The following is an 18,790-nucleotide window of genomic DNA, read 5'->3' on the forward strand; positions in this document are numbered from 1 at the left end:
AAATCTGGGGGTTCTATATGCAAGAATATTACAGTGATAAAACGGTTGAAGACAAAAAGGAAGGGATTCCCCATATTAGTGCAACCTGGGTTCGAATTTCTGGTGATGTGTTTTCATTTTAATTAAAACGAATTGGGCTTTAGTGGAATATAACCAAATTCGGGCTTTAATGAAACTTGGCTTAAATGCAACTTCAATCAAAATTGGGCCCAGGCCCAGTCCGATTTAACCATATGAAGTGCAGAGTTTCATTAACAAACTTTTAAAGAATTACGAAACCAGATCTGAAAATTTGCTCAAAATTTTCGAAAAAAAATTCCTGAGTTTCGAAAAAAACTTTATGAGCATGAAACTTTTAAAAATTTTAAAGACTAAATCTTATAATTGCTCCCCAAATTCCGAAAATATATTAAAATTTTCAGAAAAAACAAACCATATGAGCAATAATCTAGATCTGAAAAACAATTACATAAACACAGATCCCATAATTCTAATCTAGGCATAAACTTTTGAGAAAAAACAGATTCAACAATCTAAATTTTTTCGTAAAAATAAATCCGAATTTATTTCTTAAAATAACCTGATTATCAAACAGAAACTGAACATGATGGCTCTGATACCAATTGAAAGGTTTTAAATCCTTATAAACCACTATAGCATGTCAGTCTCTGATTAATAAGAACGGAAGCGGAAGCGTACCTTTTGGATCCATGATTTATGCTCTGAATTTGGCTATGGTTCTTCCACAACAAACCCTGAATGGCTGTAGATCTCTGTTGATGGGATGCAGAGAGTTTTCTGTATTTCTCGTTAGGGTTGCTGCGGGGACCATAACCTCTCTATTTATATAGAGAATAATTTCTAATTCGGCCCGTCATCAAATTATAAATTACTGAGTGTATCCTCACATTAATTTTTCATAACACTTATGCCCCATTAGTCTTTTCTTTAATATCAAAATGACCACATAAGTTTTGACTACTTTAAATAATAACCCTAACACATTGATTATACATGTGTGACCCCAAATAATTCTTACAGTTTTCTTGTGTTTTTCTTTTTCAGGGTAACAATAATCTTAGAGTTTGTATAAAATCATGGCCAAAATAAGTGAGTTTCCTGATGACTTGCTGATTAAGATATTATCGTTTCTTCCAACAAAAGTTGCTGTATCTACTAGCGTTTTGTCAAAACAATGGCAGTTTATTTGGATGTGGTTGCCTAAACTCAAGTTCACTAATGATTATTCAAACCCTATAATGCTTAGGGATTTTATTAGCAAGTATCTTCCATTACATAGAGCTCCAGTCATAGAAAGCTTGCACCTCAAGTGTAACTGTGAATCAACTGAACCTGAGGATATTAAACAATGGGTTGGTATCGCGGTTTCTCGATGCGTTCGTGAGCTAAGTATCTACCGTTCAGTGTTTTATAATGCTGTATTTCTGCCTAGTAGCTTGTATACATGCAAATCACTGGTGACTTTAGAACTTGACGGCAATATTCTTGTGAATGTTCCTCAAATGGTTCTTCTGCCTTGCTTGAAAACTTGCAAACTCCAACGTGTGATATACTCAAACGAAGACTCTCTTCGCATGCTTCTATCTCATTGCCCGGCTCTTGAAGATCTGACTATTAGCGGAATTGCGGGTGACAATATGGGAGCGTTAGTGGTTAATGTCCCATCCTTGAAGAGGTCTTCCTTGTATAAAGGTAAGACATGTTCTTCTTCTGATAGGAATGTGATAGTTACCCCTTCTTTGAAGTATTTCCAAGTTGAAGATTATAGAGAGAATGTCTCCTATTTGATTGAGCATATGCCGAATCGTGAAGAGGCAGATATATGTGTTTGGCAAGATATCGACAAGTTTCTCGAATCAATGACATCTGTCAAAAGTCTTACACTACGTGTGTTGCGGCCTGTGTATCTTCCTGTTGTTGTCTTCAATCAGCTTGAACATCTGACACTACATATTAGCAATAATTACTGGTCGAAGTTACTTGTTCGGTTGCTCAAAGTTTCTCCTGAACTGCGAGTCCTCAATCTCGACGTCGATGTAAGGTTCTTTGTTGAATTTGTCCGATTTAAAAGCATTGTATGGGGTTTAATGTTATTAACACACTCTTTTTTTTCTCTTATATATATCTCAGAAGTATGGACGATATGACGAGTATCAAACGGTTATTTGGAATAATGAGCAGAGCTCTGTTCCTGAATGTTTGTTGAAGAGTCTTGAAACTTTTAGGTTTTCAGGGTACGAAAGAAGAGAAGAAGAGAGAGATTTCTTCAGTTTTTTCTTCCAATATGCTTGTTGTTTGAAGTATTCATCAATCTTTAGATGATCATGATATATGTACGTTCCACAATAGAAACTTGGAACTTGATCAAGAAGTTGTCGCATTTGATTCTGAATTTTTAGGTTTTGTTTTATTGTCTAAGAATTGGGTTTTTATCTGAATGTCGTGAGTTACTGAGCTTGCAACTTCTTTTATAAAAAAAAAATTACATTCAGTTGAGAAAAAGGCACCTCTCTAACCACAGAGGTTTTCACTGCAAATCTTTATGAATAATCTCCCATCGTTACAATATCTTTTCATTTAGACTACAATGAATCGGAACTAGTAGTCTAATTATAGTACAAATAGATTGATCACAAATATTCTTTGACAAAGCAGAATGTTTGCTTCTTTTTGTTTTTTTTAAATTGTATATATTTTAAATCTGATTTTTGTGTCTTGTTGATATGTTCTTGAAACTTCTCATTTTATCTTAAAATTATTGAAGGTGATTTTTTATTTCTAAACCCTAAAGTATCATAACATGAAGCATTCCTTTGTTTTACCTTGTCACATCCACTGATCCAAGTTATAATCATTGTAAAATTATACATACAGTATATTAGGACCTGCGTATATATGAATTTATAATTTAACATTTACAACTCTTGAAAAATATAGAAAAAACAAAAAAAAGGTGAAATACAATAAAACATCACTCGTGAAACACACTGACATGAAACTTTTGGCTCATTACATTTTTCTATTCGCATACCATACTTAATAATATATTATCACTTGGAAACAACAATACTCATTGCCTGTTCTTGAAGATCTGATTATTAGACGAGTTGAGCTAGGATGACAATATGAGAGCTTTGGTTGTTATGATCCTATCCTTGAAGAGGTTATCCTTTTGGTTTAAACTGCGAGTCCTCAATCTCTACGTCGCTGTAAGTTTTCTTCATTCGATCTAAAAAGCACTGTGCGATGAAATGTAATTAACTCTCTCATTTCTTTCCTTTTTTTTTATGTTAGATGTATCCACAATTTGATGTTGATATACTAGTTCGCTGGATTAACAATGAAGAAAGCTTTGTCCCTAAATGTTTTTTTTAATTGAATGTAAAATTGATTCAAAACCAAAAAAGACCGTTTTACATCTGAGTGTGTCCTACTTTTGAAGGCTATAAAGAATGTTTAGAAATGAAAAAATTACATAAGATCTATGATCTAGATGCAAACCAAGCTCGAAGACCGCCTTCGAATTTTTGATCACCTGAGGCTCGAATGGTAGATAGATGATTCCGAACCTGTTTGTCAATGAGCTTAATTAGAAGAGTTGGGGTTCGTGGCCTGTCGCTGTGGCGTCTTGAGTTTCTCTTCCTCCATAGACTATGGATCACGTTCTGAAATACATACCGAATCAGGAAGCCTGTGAAAAGATCAAGTCTTGAGTCCGAAATGATGGTGGCAATGCTTTGCTAATCAGTAACGAACCGTGCTCCTAGTAAGCCCCTTGAGAGTCCAGCCCACACTTCTGCTGAATAGGGACATGCGAAGAACAAGTGATCTCTCGTCTCCATCTGATATTGACAGAATTCGCAGGCAGGGTTAATACATGGATTCTAAACAATCATACGATCCTCCGTGGTTAGACAGTTGTGCATAGCTAACCAAGCAAAGAAGGCATATTTAGGCGTAGCGTACTTGAACCATATCCCTTGGCCCAATCGACGAAAGCATATGTTTGGCGAGTAAGGAGCCATGTATTCTTCGAGCTGTAAGCGGGTTTAAAAAGATCCCCTTTTCTTCTCCATAAGCTTATGTCTTCTTCATTTGAGTTCCTTTTAGTCCGCCATCTGCAATCACTTCCTCAATTGCGTTAAGTTGCTCCACCCTATGCCTGCGTCTGCGACAACTTAGACAAGTTGTCTCAACCTTAGCTTGGAGGGGGATTCCCATATTAATGACTCCACGTCGCCCTGTGATATCGATGAGCCGCTCTAACTGTGACCAATTATCGAACCAAAAAAAAGTTGATCGACCATTCCGGATGTCCACTCTGTATAACACTCTTGCTCTTTCTCGAAATTTCAGTAGTTTTTGCCATATCCAAGATCCTGAGTTTGGTTTCTCTTCAATCGACCAAAAAGAGTCACCCTTTAATAGGTTCAAATTAACCCATTCCACCCACAGAGAAGGCCTGTTCGAGGCAATGCTCCAGATCAACTTGAAACAACTCACATCGTTTATTTCCTTCAGGGGTCGGAGCCCCAGACCTCCTTCATTGCGTGGGCGGCACACATCATCCCAAGGGAGCTTAGCTTTCTTTGAGCTCAGAGCAGGACCCGACCAAAGAAACGCCGCACATAAACGTTCAATCTCGCGGATGCATTCTCGAGGTAACCGAAAAGCAGAGAACCAGAAGTTAGAAACGCTCCAAAGAACAGAACTGATGAGTTGCAAACGGCCAGCATAAGATAGATCAAGAACGTGCTGCTGTCCACGAGCTAATGCGATTTTTATTTTCTCCACCAAAGGCTGGTAATCAGTCCTTGTCATGCATTTCGTGGTTAATGGCAAACCCAAATACCTTACATGGAAAAGGCCCATCGCAAATTGGAACCAATTCTCTATTGCTTGTCAAGTGTTTTCTGTACCACCAGCTAAGAACATTGTCAATTTTTCCATACTAATCTTCAAACCCGAATACTTGGCAAAATCTTCGAAAACTTTGACAATTCCATCCATTGATCTAACCTTCCCATCCGTAAGAACCATTAAGTTGTCTGCGAAGCTCAGATGTGTAAGGCCAAGATTTTTACATCTCGGGTGGTATCCCACCTGTCTCCTTGTCGCGGCTCTATCTAGAAGTTTCGACAAAACATCCATACAGATAACGAACAAATAGGGGTATAGAGAACATCCCTGCTGCAATCCCCTTTCACTTCTGAAAAATCCTGCTAGCTCACCATGTACTTGAACAAAAAAAGAAGCAGTTGTGATGCACAATGAAATCCAATGGATAAATTTCCCTAGGAAGTTCAGAGCAGCTAGAGTATTCAGCAAAAAAGACCACTGCAGAGAGTCAAAAGCCTTCGAGATATCAATCTGAATGGCATAACGAGCAGAGACAGAATCCTTGTGGTAGCTTTAACTAATTCCATAGCAAGTAGCAAGTTTTCTATGAGGAGCTTGTCTTTTATGAAAGCAGATTGGTTCGCAGCAATGAATTGCGGAATAATCTCTTTCAATCTGTTGGCGATGATCTTGGAAATTGTTTTATATATGACATTGCAGCAATATATCGGCCTATACTCCTTCATCTCCCTTGCCTCTGTTTTCTTTGGAATCAAAGCCAATATTGTTGTATTCACTCCCTTAGGCAAAAATCCCTTCACGAAGAAAGATTTGATTGCAGTAATGAATTCTTTCCCAATAATCGGCCAGGCCGATTTATAGAATTCAGAAGTATACCCATCTGGTCCAGGGGATTTCCCATTTGGCATTGAGAAGACAACCTCTGTTATTTCCTCATATGAAACATCTCGAATTAGCCATCCACCATCTTCCTCTGAACATCGAAAAGGCAAGAAGTCCTGAAGTTCTGAAATAGTGAGACCATCATAATCAGCCGGCTTATGTTGCAGAAATTCCCGAAAGAAATGTTCTGCCTCTGTCTTGATTTCATCTCTAGTTGCGACCACAGTCCCATTTGGGCAAGGTATTTCCCGAATAGAGTTTCTTGCTGCCCGAATGGTTGCTGCTCTGTGGAAGACCTTATTGTTACCATCTCCAATATCGAGCCAATGCAGCTTTGATTTGTGCTTCAGAAAACTCTCCTCCAGACCTAAAACAATATCCCATCGCTTATATGCAGCAATCTCCCCTGCCATTGCTTGCTGCGAGGGGTTTGCTGAATTCACCTCCTGCTTGGCACATAGATCGCCATAAGCTTCCCTTGCTCTCTTAACTAGATCCCCTATTTTTATTTTGCTAGAGTCTGAATACCTTGTTTTAAACCTTTAAGTTTCTTTGAGAACCTATACATTGATGAAGTGGATAAGAAGATTTGTTCAGTGCCACTCCAGTAATCTGCCACCATCGGCTTAAATCTCTCAAGATTAGCCACTGCATTGACAAACTTTAAAGGTTTGTGCGGCCTTTGTGTTATCTCACTGAACTGAATTCTGCATCAAAGATGGTCAGAAATTCCCCCCGCTTCAAAAACAGAGTACATATGTGGAAAAGATTGAAGTCAAATGTCATTGATGAGGACTCTGTCTAGTTTTTTATGAATTGTGCCATGATCCCTCTTATTGCACCAAGTATACAAAGAGCCATGAAAAGGCATGTCCAAGAGCGAGCAATATCTTGCCAGGTCCTGGAAATCTTTCATCCCTGCCGTGAAACTCGGTATGTTTTAAAATTCTGAGTGCTCTTCTCCCTCTAGAATTTCGTTAAAAATCGTAAAAATAATCCACGGTTTGTTGTGAAACAAATGAGCATCTTTGTGGTCCCTCATATCCCTCCAAAGCTCCTTTCGCTCCTTAGCAAAATTTGAAACGTACACGAAGGAACAGAAGAGTTCCTCCTCCACGCTATCCATTTTGACGGAACAAGTAATGATTTGACTACTCTTAAACAGCGGAGTAATTCTAACATTCTCCCTCCAAACAACCCATATACGACCCAAACGATGATGCTCATAGTTTGTGAGCACCAACCAGCCCTGAAAAACAGAATCTATAACTCGCTGCATATTACCTTCCTTTACCCTCGTTTCTAGAACACACCCAAACTGAAACAACCTTTCATTAACACAATTCTTCAACACGGAATGCTTAGATGTTTTGTTTAAGCCGCGAACATTCTAGAAGAATCCCGAGATAAACTTAATTTTCCTTGAGGTTTCTTAATTTTGTCCCTCAATGTTTCTTGAAGAGTCTCGAAACTTTTGTGTTTGCAGGGTATTGTTGTTGCAAGCAGGATTCCATAGCACAATTAATAGTATATTATCACTTGGAAACAACAATACATTAAATGGTGAAATATAAGAATAAATCATACTGTTTGTTTGATCCAATTGCCAAGTTGCGATGATGGACCATGAAACTTGCCTTTTATGCATTCATACTATGTGATTGAACACACTGCCATCGATGAACATGGTGACTGAGGGACCACATGGCTACATATTTTTCCCCTCCAGTGTTAACACATCATAGTTCTTAGCTTGATTTTGCGGGACATTTACTACATATGCTATTTTAAAAAAATTATGTGATAAAACTCTGTTAGTATCCTTTTTTTTTGTCGAAACTGTTAGTATCCTTTTTATTGCCTTGATAAGCAAAAAAAAAACTTGTACTGACATGCGAAAGAAATTTAAATCGGCAACTTAGCATTGTGTACTAGATATTATCTAATGGATTGACATAATAAAATAACCACACTGTATGTGAAGGTTAATGATAGACAAAATCTCTAATCTGGTTATGCAGTTCAAACCAAAACTATATATATTTCTTGATTGGCTCCAAGATGTAAAGATTTTGTCTCTGATAAATGTCTTGGCTGAAGAAGAGAATCTAAAAAAAAACATATAATCATTTGTTCTCTTTTTTTATTAAATAAAGAAATTTAATCCTTTATCAAAATAAAGTCTTGCAATGGTATCCATCATAGAGTTTATGTTTGGTCTGACAGTGAGACTGTAAAAGAAAGACTATGAGCTACCGTTTCTGGTGGTCAGCTGAGAAATTCTCATTTCTTTTTTTTTTTTAAAGGATTCAAATTCTCATTTCCTTTGTCTTCCTCTTTGTAATCTTTGTCAATTTGCCAATCTCTTTTGTTTCAGGTAGGTTATGGCACGTTTAACGTTTCATTTAAAGTTAAGAGAAATTTTAATGAATAAATTTGAGCCGAAATTGGTAGGTGAGAGTTTATGTATTGTGGTTTGGACTTTGAAGAGTTGGTTTCAAATGTTATTAAAAAAAAATATCCAATCATTTGGAAGGGTTTGGTACTTATACTACAAAACAAAAGTATATGGCTTTATAATTTATTCTTCCCTAACGACTTTTATATGAAGCATAAATGGACAGAAGACCATTTAAATTTTGAATTGGACAATGACATGAGATAAATTTTTGTTTTTCTTTTATGGTCTATAGCTTATGCACGTACTAGATATAACTATTAGAATAACAAATTTTCAAAGTGTTCATTTTGAAAAGAAAAGAACCAAATGATTTATTATTTAAAAATATTATCTGAAACATACTGTCATACTTAATCAAGTTCGAGACAACAAGAAATTGCTGGATAACGGATCGAATTCGGGTTATAGGTAACTAAAATCACAATTTAAACTTTCACTGTTCAATTAAATGTCTAGGAAACAAAAAAAAAATCTTTTTGATTATTATTTGAGAAGATTTAGGAAAATGTTATTGTATTTCTGAGTAATTTTTTTGATAATTTTCACAACTTTAAGTACTCAACGGAGATAACTTCTCTCATATCCAATTTGTGTTCATACACGTAAGAATAAACTAAACTGATCTAAACAGATAATGGATCAATTCATCGCTGATTCTGTAAAAAAAAAACTCAAACACAAGATTTTTCACTTTCGCATATAAGTCAAACAGAAATAGTAGAGATGATTCCATGTATAACTGTTTTCTTACTAGCCAAAAACTTGATTTAAAAATATAGATCGTTGCCAAAATAAAAACAGAAATGATAATTCCATGTTTCCATCCCAAAATGGACAGTCTAACAAAAATTCTGGTAGAGAGGAGATTTAAACTGTAAGATTCTGTTCTTTTTTTCTTTAAACGGGAACCAGATGGATTGGCCATCAAATCCATGAGATTCCAAAATCGTTTTTTATCTGGATTGGTTATCAACTCTGAACGCATCCAACCGCCTCTACTAGTGAGTCCAATGTCATATACTATGGGGTCTAACGTCCTCTCTCTTTAAGCCCGTTGGTCCACCAACCGCCTCTACCAATGAGCCCAACATCTTCTCTCTTAGGCCTGCTGGCCCACCATTGTCCGACGGTTGGCCTTTTTTTAGGCCCATGACCCACTCTTGTCCGACGGTCGAGAGTCGTTTGGTTCGAGAGACTCATAAAAGTTGTCTACTGTCCCTACAATCACCACATGATCTTTTTCCGTGCTTTGTCTTCACTCGCATGGTACCATAGACGACTTTCTGATAGATCATCCATCCTGAGATTGCTCCAGCATAAGCACGTTTAACTCTAGAGTTCTCTCCAAACACTTGATCGGAAAAGATAAGTGCACTTTAATGACATAAATAGTCAAATCAATTCTTATAAGTATTTTGTACATAATCAGAAATCAAAATGTCACATAAACTTTTTTATTTTATTGTTTTTTAACTCCAACCTAACAAAATTCATTTAAATAGAGAAGTCTTCACTTAAAAATTTATATTGAAAAACATCTTTGGGCTTTATCCTCATGGCCCACCATCATCTTTAGTTATACCCAAATGAAGAAAGGAAAAAAGACAAAGTATATGGTGGTAGGTTAAGGATCGTGAGAGGCAGGAGATCAGTCCACGCTCTTCTTCTCTTCTCCTATAACTCTCAACTTCGTCTTCTTCCTTTAAACACTCAATTTCTCATTCACATTCTCGATTTCATTTCTACCTGCAAATTCAAACAAACATGAGAACTCTTCTTCCTTCTTCTCCTCACAATCTCAATCCAATGCTCCGATCTTCCCATTCTCCGACGACGGCGACGACAACATCCTCACGGAGACGCTTCATACATTGCGTTAAGAGATCCGACTCTTACGCCATTAATTCCAGTAGCTCAGATTGGAAAAGCTCTTGCGCCATTCTCTCTAGCAAAGTCGTTTCTCAGGAACAATCCGAATCTCCAGTCTCCGCCGTCAACGGCTGCGCCGAGATCTCTGGATTGAATCTAGTACCATTCGATGACGACGACAACAAATCGCTGGTTCAAAATCATCAATCGAAGAAGAAACCTCTTTCCATTACCGATCTATCTCCCGCTCCGATGCACGGATCTAATCTCCGAGTCGCGTACCAAGGCGTTCCCGGAGCTTATTCAGAAGCCGCCGCCGGTAAAGCTTACCCTAACTGCCAAGCGATTCCTTGCGATCAATTCGAAGTCGCGTTTCAAGCGGTTGAGCTCTGGATCGCGGATCGCGCGGTTTTACCTGTTGAAAACTCTCTCGGTGGCTCGATTCATCGGAATTACGATCTTCTCCTCCGTCACCGTCTCCACATCGTCGGCGAGGTTCAGCTCCCTGTTCACCACTGTCTCATGGCTCTTCCCGGCGTGAGAAAAGAGTTCCTCACGCGCGTCATCTCTCACCCTCAGGGACTCGCTCAGTGCGAGCACACGCTCACGAGACTCGGTCTCAACGTGGCGCGTGAAGCCGTCGACGACACGGCCGGAGCCGCCGAGTTCATCGCGGCCAACAACATCCGCGATACAGCCGCGATTGCGAGCGCACGCGCCGCTGAGATCTACGGGCTCGAGATCCTCGAGGATGGGATCCAGGACGACGCGAGTAACGTCACGCGCTTCGTGATGCTGGCGCGTGAGCCGATTATACCGAGGACGGACCGGCCGTTCAAGACGAGCATCGTGTTCGCGCACGAGAAAGGCACGTGCGTACTGTTCAAGGTGCTCTCGGCTTTCGCGTTTAGGAACATTAGCTTGACGAAGATTGAGTCGAGGCCGAATCACAATGTACCGATCAGGCTCGTCGACGAGGCCAACGTTGGGACGGCGAAGCATTTTGAGTATATGTTCTATATTGATTTCGAGGCCTCGATGGCGGAGGCGCGTGCGCAGAACGCGCTCGCTGAGGTTCAGGAGTTTACTTCGTTCTTACGTGTCTTGGGGAGTTATCCTATGGATATGACTTCTTGGTCACCATCACCATCCACCATGTCTTCTTCTTCATCTTCATCATCTTCTACATTTTCTTTGTAACAGTGTAATCAAAAGAAAGTGACAATTCCACACAAAAAATATTTGGGAATGTAAATCTGGAGAAGAAAGTTATAACTTGTTTTGAAGAAAATAGAGAGTTTGTTTATCACACTGTTTAACGATTCTCTTTTAGGAGCTTTGAGAAACTAACCTGCAAATCCTGATAAACCAAAAAGCCCAAGAATATGAAAAGCTCAGAAACAAGCTTTTAACGAGTGGATCCAATTTTAGTTGTACCTAACTACGATATAGAATGTGATTGTGTAGAAGAGGAGAAAGTAGAACAACGTGACGAAGTTCTTATTTTAAGTTCATGCTATAACAAAGTATCCAAAGTCATATAGATGGTACAAATCAAAGTAACAAAAAAAGGTTTCAAAATAAATTCAAAAATCTTCTTATGAGTAATTTTTGTAAAAGAGATAGAATATGCTTTCTTATTAGATATTCAACTCATACACAGGGTATATATACATCACACAAGGTCCAATACAATATAATATGGTCCAATAAATTTCCTTGAAAGACAGATCAAAGAGAAAAACCATTATTTATTTTTGGAATAGATTTTGGTTTTTGTTTTTCAAAAAACCATTTTATTAACCATTCAGGTTTTTGCAAAAATGGATTTCCTAAATTTTAGGGAAACTAGTTTTTCAAAGTTTTTGTATTATCTAAACAAAAACCAAAAACCACCATTTATGAGTTTTTCCACAATAAATTGTTGTTGTTTTCTTTATTTTTTTTAAATAATGCTATTTTTCTCAATTAATAAAATATAAAAGCAAAACAAAATCAAAGTTTTTAAATTAAAAAACATAGAAGCGAAACAAAACATTATTTCTACAATAACCTCATTTTATCTATGTGCATTTTTATCTATCATTTTCTATTGTAGAAAAAATCTATAATTTTTATTATTAATTATAAAATTTTATCAGTTATTATTTTTTATAAAAATATATGATTTTTAAAATTCAATTTTATTTTTATAATTTGTTTAATTTTTTAACACATAAAAGTAAACTAAAAATTAAAAAGCATAGAAATGATTTTTAAAAAAAATTTTGATAAAAAAACCAGAAACTAAACAAATTATACCATTCAAGGTTTTAGAAAACAAAAATCTACAGCAAAATCAAAAACCAAAATTTTAGAATCCAAAATCCAAATATTAAAAACCAAAAGTGAAAAGCCAGAAACCAAAAACTAAAAACCATGTAAACATTCATGGCCTTGGTTTTTTTTTTTCGAAAGACAGATTCTAGATGTCCTTACATTGGAGCCATAGGAGATTACAATCCCTATGAAAATGGTGGAAACAACGCAAATTCATGCATCTTCCTCTGACCATCTAATGCTGAATCTTTCTAAACAAATTATGCAGTCTTGTTCGGTTTGTATTAGACGACCTTCAGAGTCATTAATATTGAGGCTTAACCATTTATTACTCCGCCATGTTTCTTTAGCAACTTCAACAAAGAAACCTTCATTGTCTTCTTCTTCAAGGCGTTGGCTCGTATTAATCATGTCTTTGCAGATTTTAGGAATGATGAGTTGCTGAATAAATCTTTGCTGATCTTTGCCTTGCACAACACGTTAGCTAGATTCCATGTCGTGGAGACAGCTTCCATGGGCAAATTTAAACCCAAGCTAGCAAGTGATCAAGAACAACGATTTTTGTTGTTTGTTTGTTTTTATGATGGATGCCTACAGACTAGGCTTTCTCCATGTTTTTAAACTTTAACACTTGAGATTAAGAAAACATCTTTATTGTTTTAAAAAAATAACTCAAAACTTAAAGCTTTCAAAATTCTTTCTAAAATCTCATGAGTCTACCACACTGATAACTTCATATATATAGAGAATTATTTCCTAAATCCTAAACCAATTAAAAATACAAATTTTTTGTTCTTTAGATATTTTCTAAATATATTTAGATAATTCCTAAATATATTTAGATAACTCCTAATTGATCTAGGAAGCTTGCTGCTCAAGCTTTCTTCAAGCTTAATCCAACATTCTCCCTCTTAAGTTTGAAGTCACTTTTTGAAACTTCTTGAACTCCTATGAGATCTCTCATCTCTTTGAATTTGATCATTTCTAAAGCTTTAGTCAGGATATCTGCCTTCTGCTCTGTTCCGAGAATATGTTCCACAAGTATTTGTTCATTTTCGACGAACTCTCTTATGAAATGATATCTTCTGTGTATGTGTTTGATGCGCCATGGAAGACAGAATTCTTAGTAAGTGCAATAGCTGATTTATTGTCAATACGAACCAACACTTTTTCGCATTCTGTCCCGATGAATTCTCCAAGCAACTCTTGCAGCCAAATGGCTTGTTTGGCTGCCTCTGTTCCAGCCATGAACTCGGCCTCGCATAAGGATAATGCTACTGTCTCTTGCTTTTGTGAACACCAGGTTATGTGGCAATCATTGAGGTAAAAGATATATTCTGCTGTGCTATTTCCATCGTCTGCGTCGACATTGTGGCTACTGTCACTATAGCCTACAAGTTCTCTTCCTTAAGCAAGACTAAACCTGAGTCTGAGAGACACAAATCCCTGAAAATATCTTAAGATCTGCTTAAGTGCTGCATCGTGAGACTCTTTTGGCTCCTGCATGTAACGGCTTAAAACACCAACACAATAGGAGAGGTCATGTCTGAAGAAGATATCGAAGACAACCAATGTTTCTTCTATAATCTTTTTCATTGACATTCCTCTCTTCTTGTGCTTTCGATAGTTTTAAGCTGGATCCACTACAAGAATGAGGGGCTTTTCCGTCGAAATATTTACGACGATTTATAGTCGTCGTAAATTTACGACGACGTTACGTCGTATTTACGACGACTATAAATTTCGTCGTAAATTCGACGTAAAAAATGACCGTCGTAAAATCGTCGTAATCTTACGACGATATTACGACGAATGAAGAACGAATTTTATTTCGTCGTAATATTGTCGTAATATTTACATCGATAATACGACTAATTGTCCTCTATATTGTAATTGACGTAAAATCAATGTAAATGTGATGTAAATTTTATTTCGACGTAAATTTGATGTAAATATGCAATGGTAATATGTTGGTAACCAAACAAAAAATTCTATATATACCCTTTTTTCTCTCATTATTCCATCAACCCAAAAAAACATATAAAGACACAAATGTTGATGAAGACTAATTAAATATGTTGACATTTAATTGCATGCTTTGAACGTTTCAATGTAACATTTGTCATATTTAAATTTTTGAAAAATTAAAGCCAATTAATGAAGACTAATTAAATGTTGATGAAAATTTCTTAAAATGTTGACTTGGACATATGTTGACTTTTACGACGAATTTACGATGATTATTTGGAAATCGTCGTAAATTCGTCGTAAAATGGAAACTCTAAACCCTATAGGGTTTAGCTTTCCCAACTTACAGAATGATTTTTGGGTTCATTTTCCTAAGTAAACTGATATATTATATAAGGGTCTGTAGTATAAGGTTCAGGAACTTGTAGAAATGTGGTTTTTATTACGACAAATTTACGACGAATGGGAGTGATCGTCGTAAATCCGTCGTAATATACCATCGAAATTACGACGAAATGTAACCCCTAAATCTTATAATCAATCTTTTATGGGGTTCAGGGGAGATTTTGATGAAGAGAATGAAATGGCTTACCATCTCATAAGGTAAAACAACTTTCTAAACAAAAAAAAAAATTCAAAATTTGACATATATGTGTTTATCAAGTAATCATAAGGTGTTATATACATTTACACAAGATGTATGGATTTATCTTACATTTTACTAAATTCTTCATTAAGTTATGTAAACATGCTAGAAAGTTATACAGACCACATTTATCATGAATAGACATGCTTGTATGTGCTTATGGATGTTTCAATTTTTGAATTTCATCAGTTTTGGTATAATTCGTCGTTAATTCGTCGTAATATTACGACGAATTTACGACGATTTGTGGATACACAGCTGTCTTAATTTTTATGATTTATACGATTCGTCGTAAAATCGTCGTAATGTTACGACGATTTTAAGACGAATAACACGGATCATCGTAAACTCGTCGCAAAGCCCAGATACAGCCACGTGTGTTTGTCTTATTCGCTTTGTTGTACGGTGGGACCTTTGCGACGAATTTACGACGGATTCGTCGTAAATTCGTCGTAATGTTTACGTCGAATTTACGACGAATATAAATTCTATATATAGGACCTCACCCCTTCCTCATTTCGTCGCTCATCTCTCCTTCCTCTCTCTCTGCTTCCTCCTCCCTTGCATTCCTCCTCCTTTTGACGCAAAAAAAGATAATTATTTTTTTTAATTACTTTAAATTATAATATTATTAAATAGTTTAGAAATTCAAACGGTTTAGGTCGGGAATTAGTTTAGACTCGGAATTTGTTAGATTTAGGATCGGAATTTCTTAGATTTAGGATCGTAATTAAAAATTAATTATAATTAATTTGAAAAATAAAATTTTATCGGTTTTGCAGACGATGACTCGACGGAGGACGCATTACATCAATTTCATGGCGGACGGACACTCTTCCCGGACGGTCTGTCTTCGGCTCCGGTAGTGCAGACGGGAAACGACGGCCCAGCAGCGACAGGCGGCCAAGACGGAGAGCCTCCTCGTGACGTCGATCTCAACCTCGACGATTACGAAATCACTCTAGATTAGGTTTTTTTGTAAAAAAAAATTTGTAATAAATTTTTTTTTATTTATAAATTATTTTTGAATTTAAATTTCAATTTAAATTGTTTTTTTCTATTTTTTATTTTTTATTATTTTCAAAATTCATTAATTAAATTAAAATCGAATTAAATAATTAATTTATAAATCGACGTAAATTCGTCGTAAATTTACGTCGATCTAACGTCGAATATTTAACGACGAATTTACGTCGAATAAGTTTACGTCGGATTTACGTCGAAACTTTACGACGATTTAACATCGACAATTAAAAATTTAGTTTCCCTTAATTAAAATTATTCGTCTCCTAATCGTTGTTAAATCGATGTAATTTTACATCGATTTTACGTCGTTTTTATGATGGAGTTCTTTCGTTGTACTTCCGTTGGAAATTTTACGTCGCATTTACGACGAATAGTTTCCGACGATTTTACGACGATTTTCCGGAGTTGGTAATTTTACGACGATTTTACGACGATTTCGGTTTTACGACGATCGTTTTACGACGATTTTTTTTTCGTCGTTAATTCGACGTAAATGCTCTTTTACGTCGATTTTACGTCGATATATGCCGACGTAAAACCCGATCTTTCTTGTAGTGGGATTCCATTGGAATATGAACTGCATTGCACGCCTCCATCCCTGATTCACTTAGAATTTGTTCGCATATCTCTCTTGTTTCAGAGTAATCCCAATTTCATCTTGTAGTACCTTAATTTCGAGATAATATGTTAGCTTCCCTAAGTCGCTCATCTCGAATCTGCTGGCCATACCCCTTTTGAACTCAAGTATTAGGTTCAGACTTGAACTGGTAACAAGCAGATCATCCACATAAACTGCCACAAGGAGAAGATGATCCTTCTCTTTCTTTCGATATAGTGATGGTTCCTTTGAGCACTTGGTAATCTTGAGTTCGCACAGAATTTTATTCAGTTTGTTGTTCCAAGCTCTTGGAGCTTGTCTTAGTCCATAGAGCGCTTTGTGCAACTTAGACCATCTCCAACCATGGGTTATTGAAAACAGTGTAAGAGTTCGCAAAACAATAATATAAAATGAAATCATGTACAAAATAAAGAGAAGAATCTTTAAATACATAAAGAGAGGTTCTGAAACAAGAGATTTTGGATACCCTCTCTCCTATTTTAAAAGCCTATATAATATTTAATTATTATTTTCTATACATATAATATGAAGAGCTTCTTCTAAAATCCTCCCATTGGAGGTGGTCTTATACCTTGTGTTTGCTGCCCTTTACCACAAATCCTTCCGGCTGAGAGACAAAGACTTCTTCTTTTATTTTCACCATGTAAAAATGCAGTCTTTACAACCATATGACGCGCTTGCCATCCATTTGAGGCCGCCAATGCAAGGATAAAATGAACTGTCTCGATGCGTGCAACACGGGTAAATACTTTGTTAAAATCGATACCATACTGTTGTACGTATCCTTTTGCGACGAGTCTCGCTTTATATTTGTTGATGCTCCAGTCTGAGTTACATTTTATCTTGAACACCCATTTTAGTCTAATTGCCTTTGCTCCAGCTGAAAGTTCTACTAGAGACCATGTTTTATTTGTTTTGATTGAATTCAATTCATCTTCGCATGCATCTCTCCAAACCTGCAACTCCTTAGCTTCACTGTAATCCCATGGTTCTTCGTTTATAGCTAATAGGAGTCGAACACCTTCTATCTCTGTGAGACATACGAAATCCTCCAAGTGTTTTGGTCTCACAATTTGCCTTGTTGATCTCCTAAGAACTAGTACTTCTTCCTCTGTTTCGGGTATTACCTCCTCTGTTTCAGGTTTTGGTTTGGGGATGACACTTGATCTTTCAATAATCTCAGTATCATCATCTTTTTTTTGGTTAATTCCTTGTGTTCCTTCGCTAACTTCATCATCGTCTCGGTTATCATCGATTCTATGATCTCCGAGCTCGATTGTAAATGTTTCAGTATCGCCTTTGTTTGCATTCTTCAAGCTATTCCACTTCCAGCCTTTTCCTTCATCGAATACCACCTCCCGACTTACAACGATCCTTCTACTTTCTGGATCAACTAATCTATAAGCTTTTGAACCTGGTTCAATTCCCAGATGAACCAGAATTCGATTTCTATCATCAAGTTTTTTCAGATATGGGGATTCTGACTTTGCATATCCTATGCAACCAAAGACACGCAAGAGTCTGATATTTGGCCTTCGACTCTTGTAAGCTTCATATGGCGTTTGTTTATCCAAAGATCTTGTCGCAACCCTATTTATGAGATAAGTGTCATGTCGAACTGCTTCTCCTCATAAATATTAGGTACGGTCATGTGTTTCATGAGGCTTCTTGTCATCTCCAGCAATGTTATGTTCCGTCTCTCCACCACTCCTTTTTGTTGAGGGGTGTATGGAGCTGTTAAATGCCTCTTGATCCACTTGTTTTCACAATAGCTCTGGAACTCCTGCGACATGAACTCTCCCCCTCTATCTGTTCGAAACACATTGATTGTAGAATTTGCATCTTGTTCAACAGTTGCCTTAAATTTCTTGAACTTACTAAAGGCTTCACTTTTCTCCTTCAATAGAATCGACCACATGTATCGAGTATGATCATCGATCAACACAAAATATAATTATTTTGTGCTGCTGTTGGTGGCGAAATAGGTCCACAAAGATCTCTATGTATGAGATCAAGCACATATTCAGCTCGGAATTTGGTTGCTTGAGGGAACACTTGGAGAGTTTGTTTACCAAGTAAAAAAGTTGAGCAAGTTTCCTTCTCCACAGAGATTTTCGGC

At 36.7% G+C, this 18,790-nt stretch overlaps 2 protein-coding genes across 2 annotated transcripts; both read left to right on the top strand.

Moving 5' to 3' along the window:
* Positions 1 to 1,097: 1,097 nt before the first annotated feature.
* LOC18027326 (putative FBD-associated F-box protein At5g56700) lies at positions 1,098 to 2,343 on the top strand. Its single transcript, XM_006409729.2, has 2 exons — positions 1,098 to 2,057; positions 2,152 to 2,343. The coding sequence occupies exons 1-2, from the start codon at positions 1,098 to 1,100 to the stop codon at positions 2,341 to 2,343; spliced, it is 1,152 nt and encodes a 383-aa protein (XP_006409792.2).
* Positions 2,344 to 9,789: 7,446 nt separating this feature from the next.
* LOC18027327 (arogenate dehydratase 3, chloroplastic) lies at positions 9,790 to 11,394 on the top strand. Its single transcript, XM_006409730.2, has one exon. It carries the CDS (start codon positions 9,989 to 9,991, stop codon positions 11,291 to 11,293), a length of 1,305 nt encoding a protein of 434 aa, XP_006409793.1. The 5' UTR covers positions 9,790 to 9,988; the 3' UTR covers positions 11,294 to 11,394.
* The last annotated feature ends 7,396 nt before the right edge of the window (positions 11,395 to 18,790 follow it).

The sequence above is a fragment of the Eutrema salsugineum genome, unplaced genomic scaffold (assembly GCF_000478725.1).
Source record: "Eutrema salsugineum unplaced genomic scaffold, Eutsalg1_0 scaffold_10, whole genome shotgun sequence".
In the NCBI taxonomy this organism is placed as follows: Eukaryota; Viridiplantae; Streptophyta; class Magnoliopsida; order Brassicales; family Brassicaceae; genus Eutrema; species Eutrema salsugineum.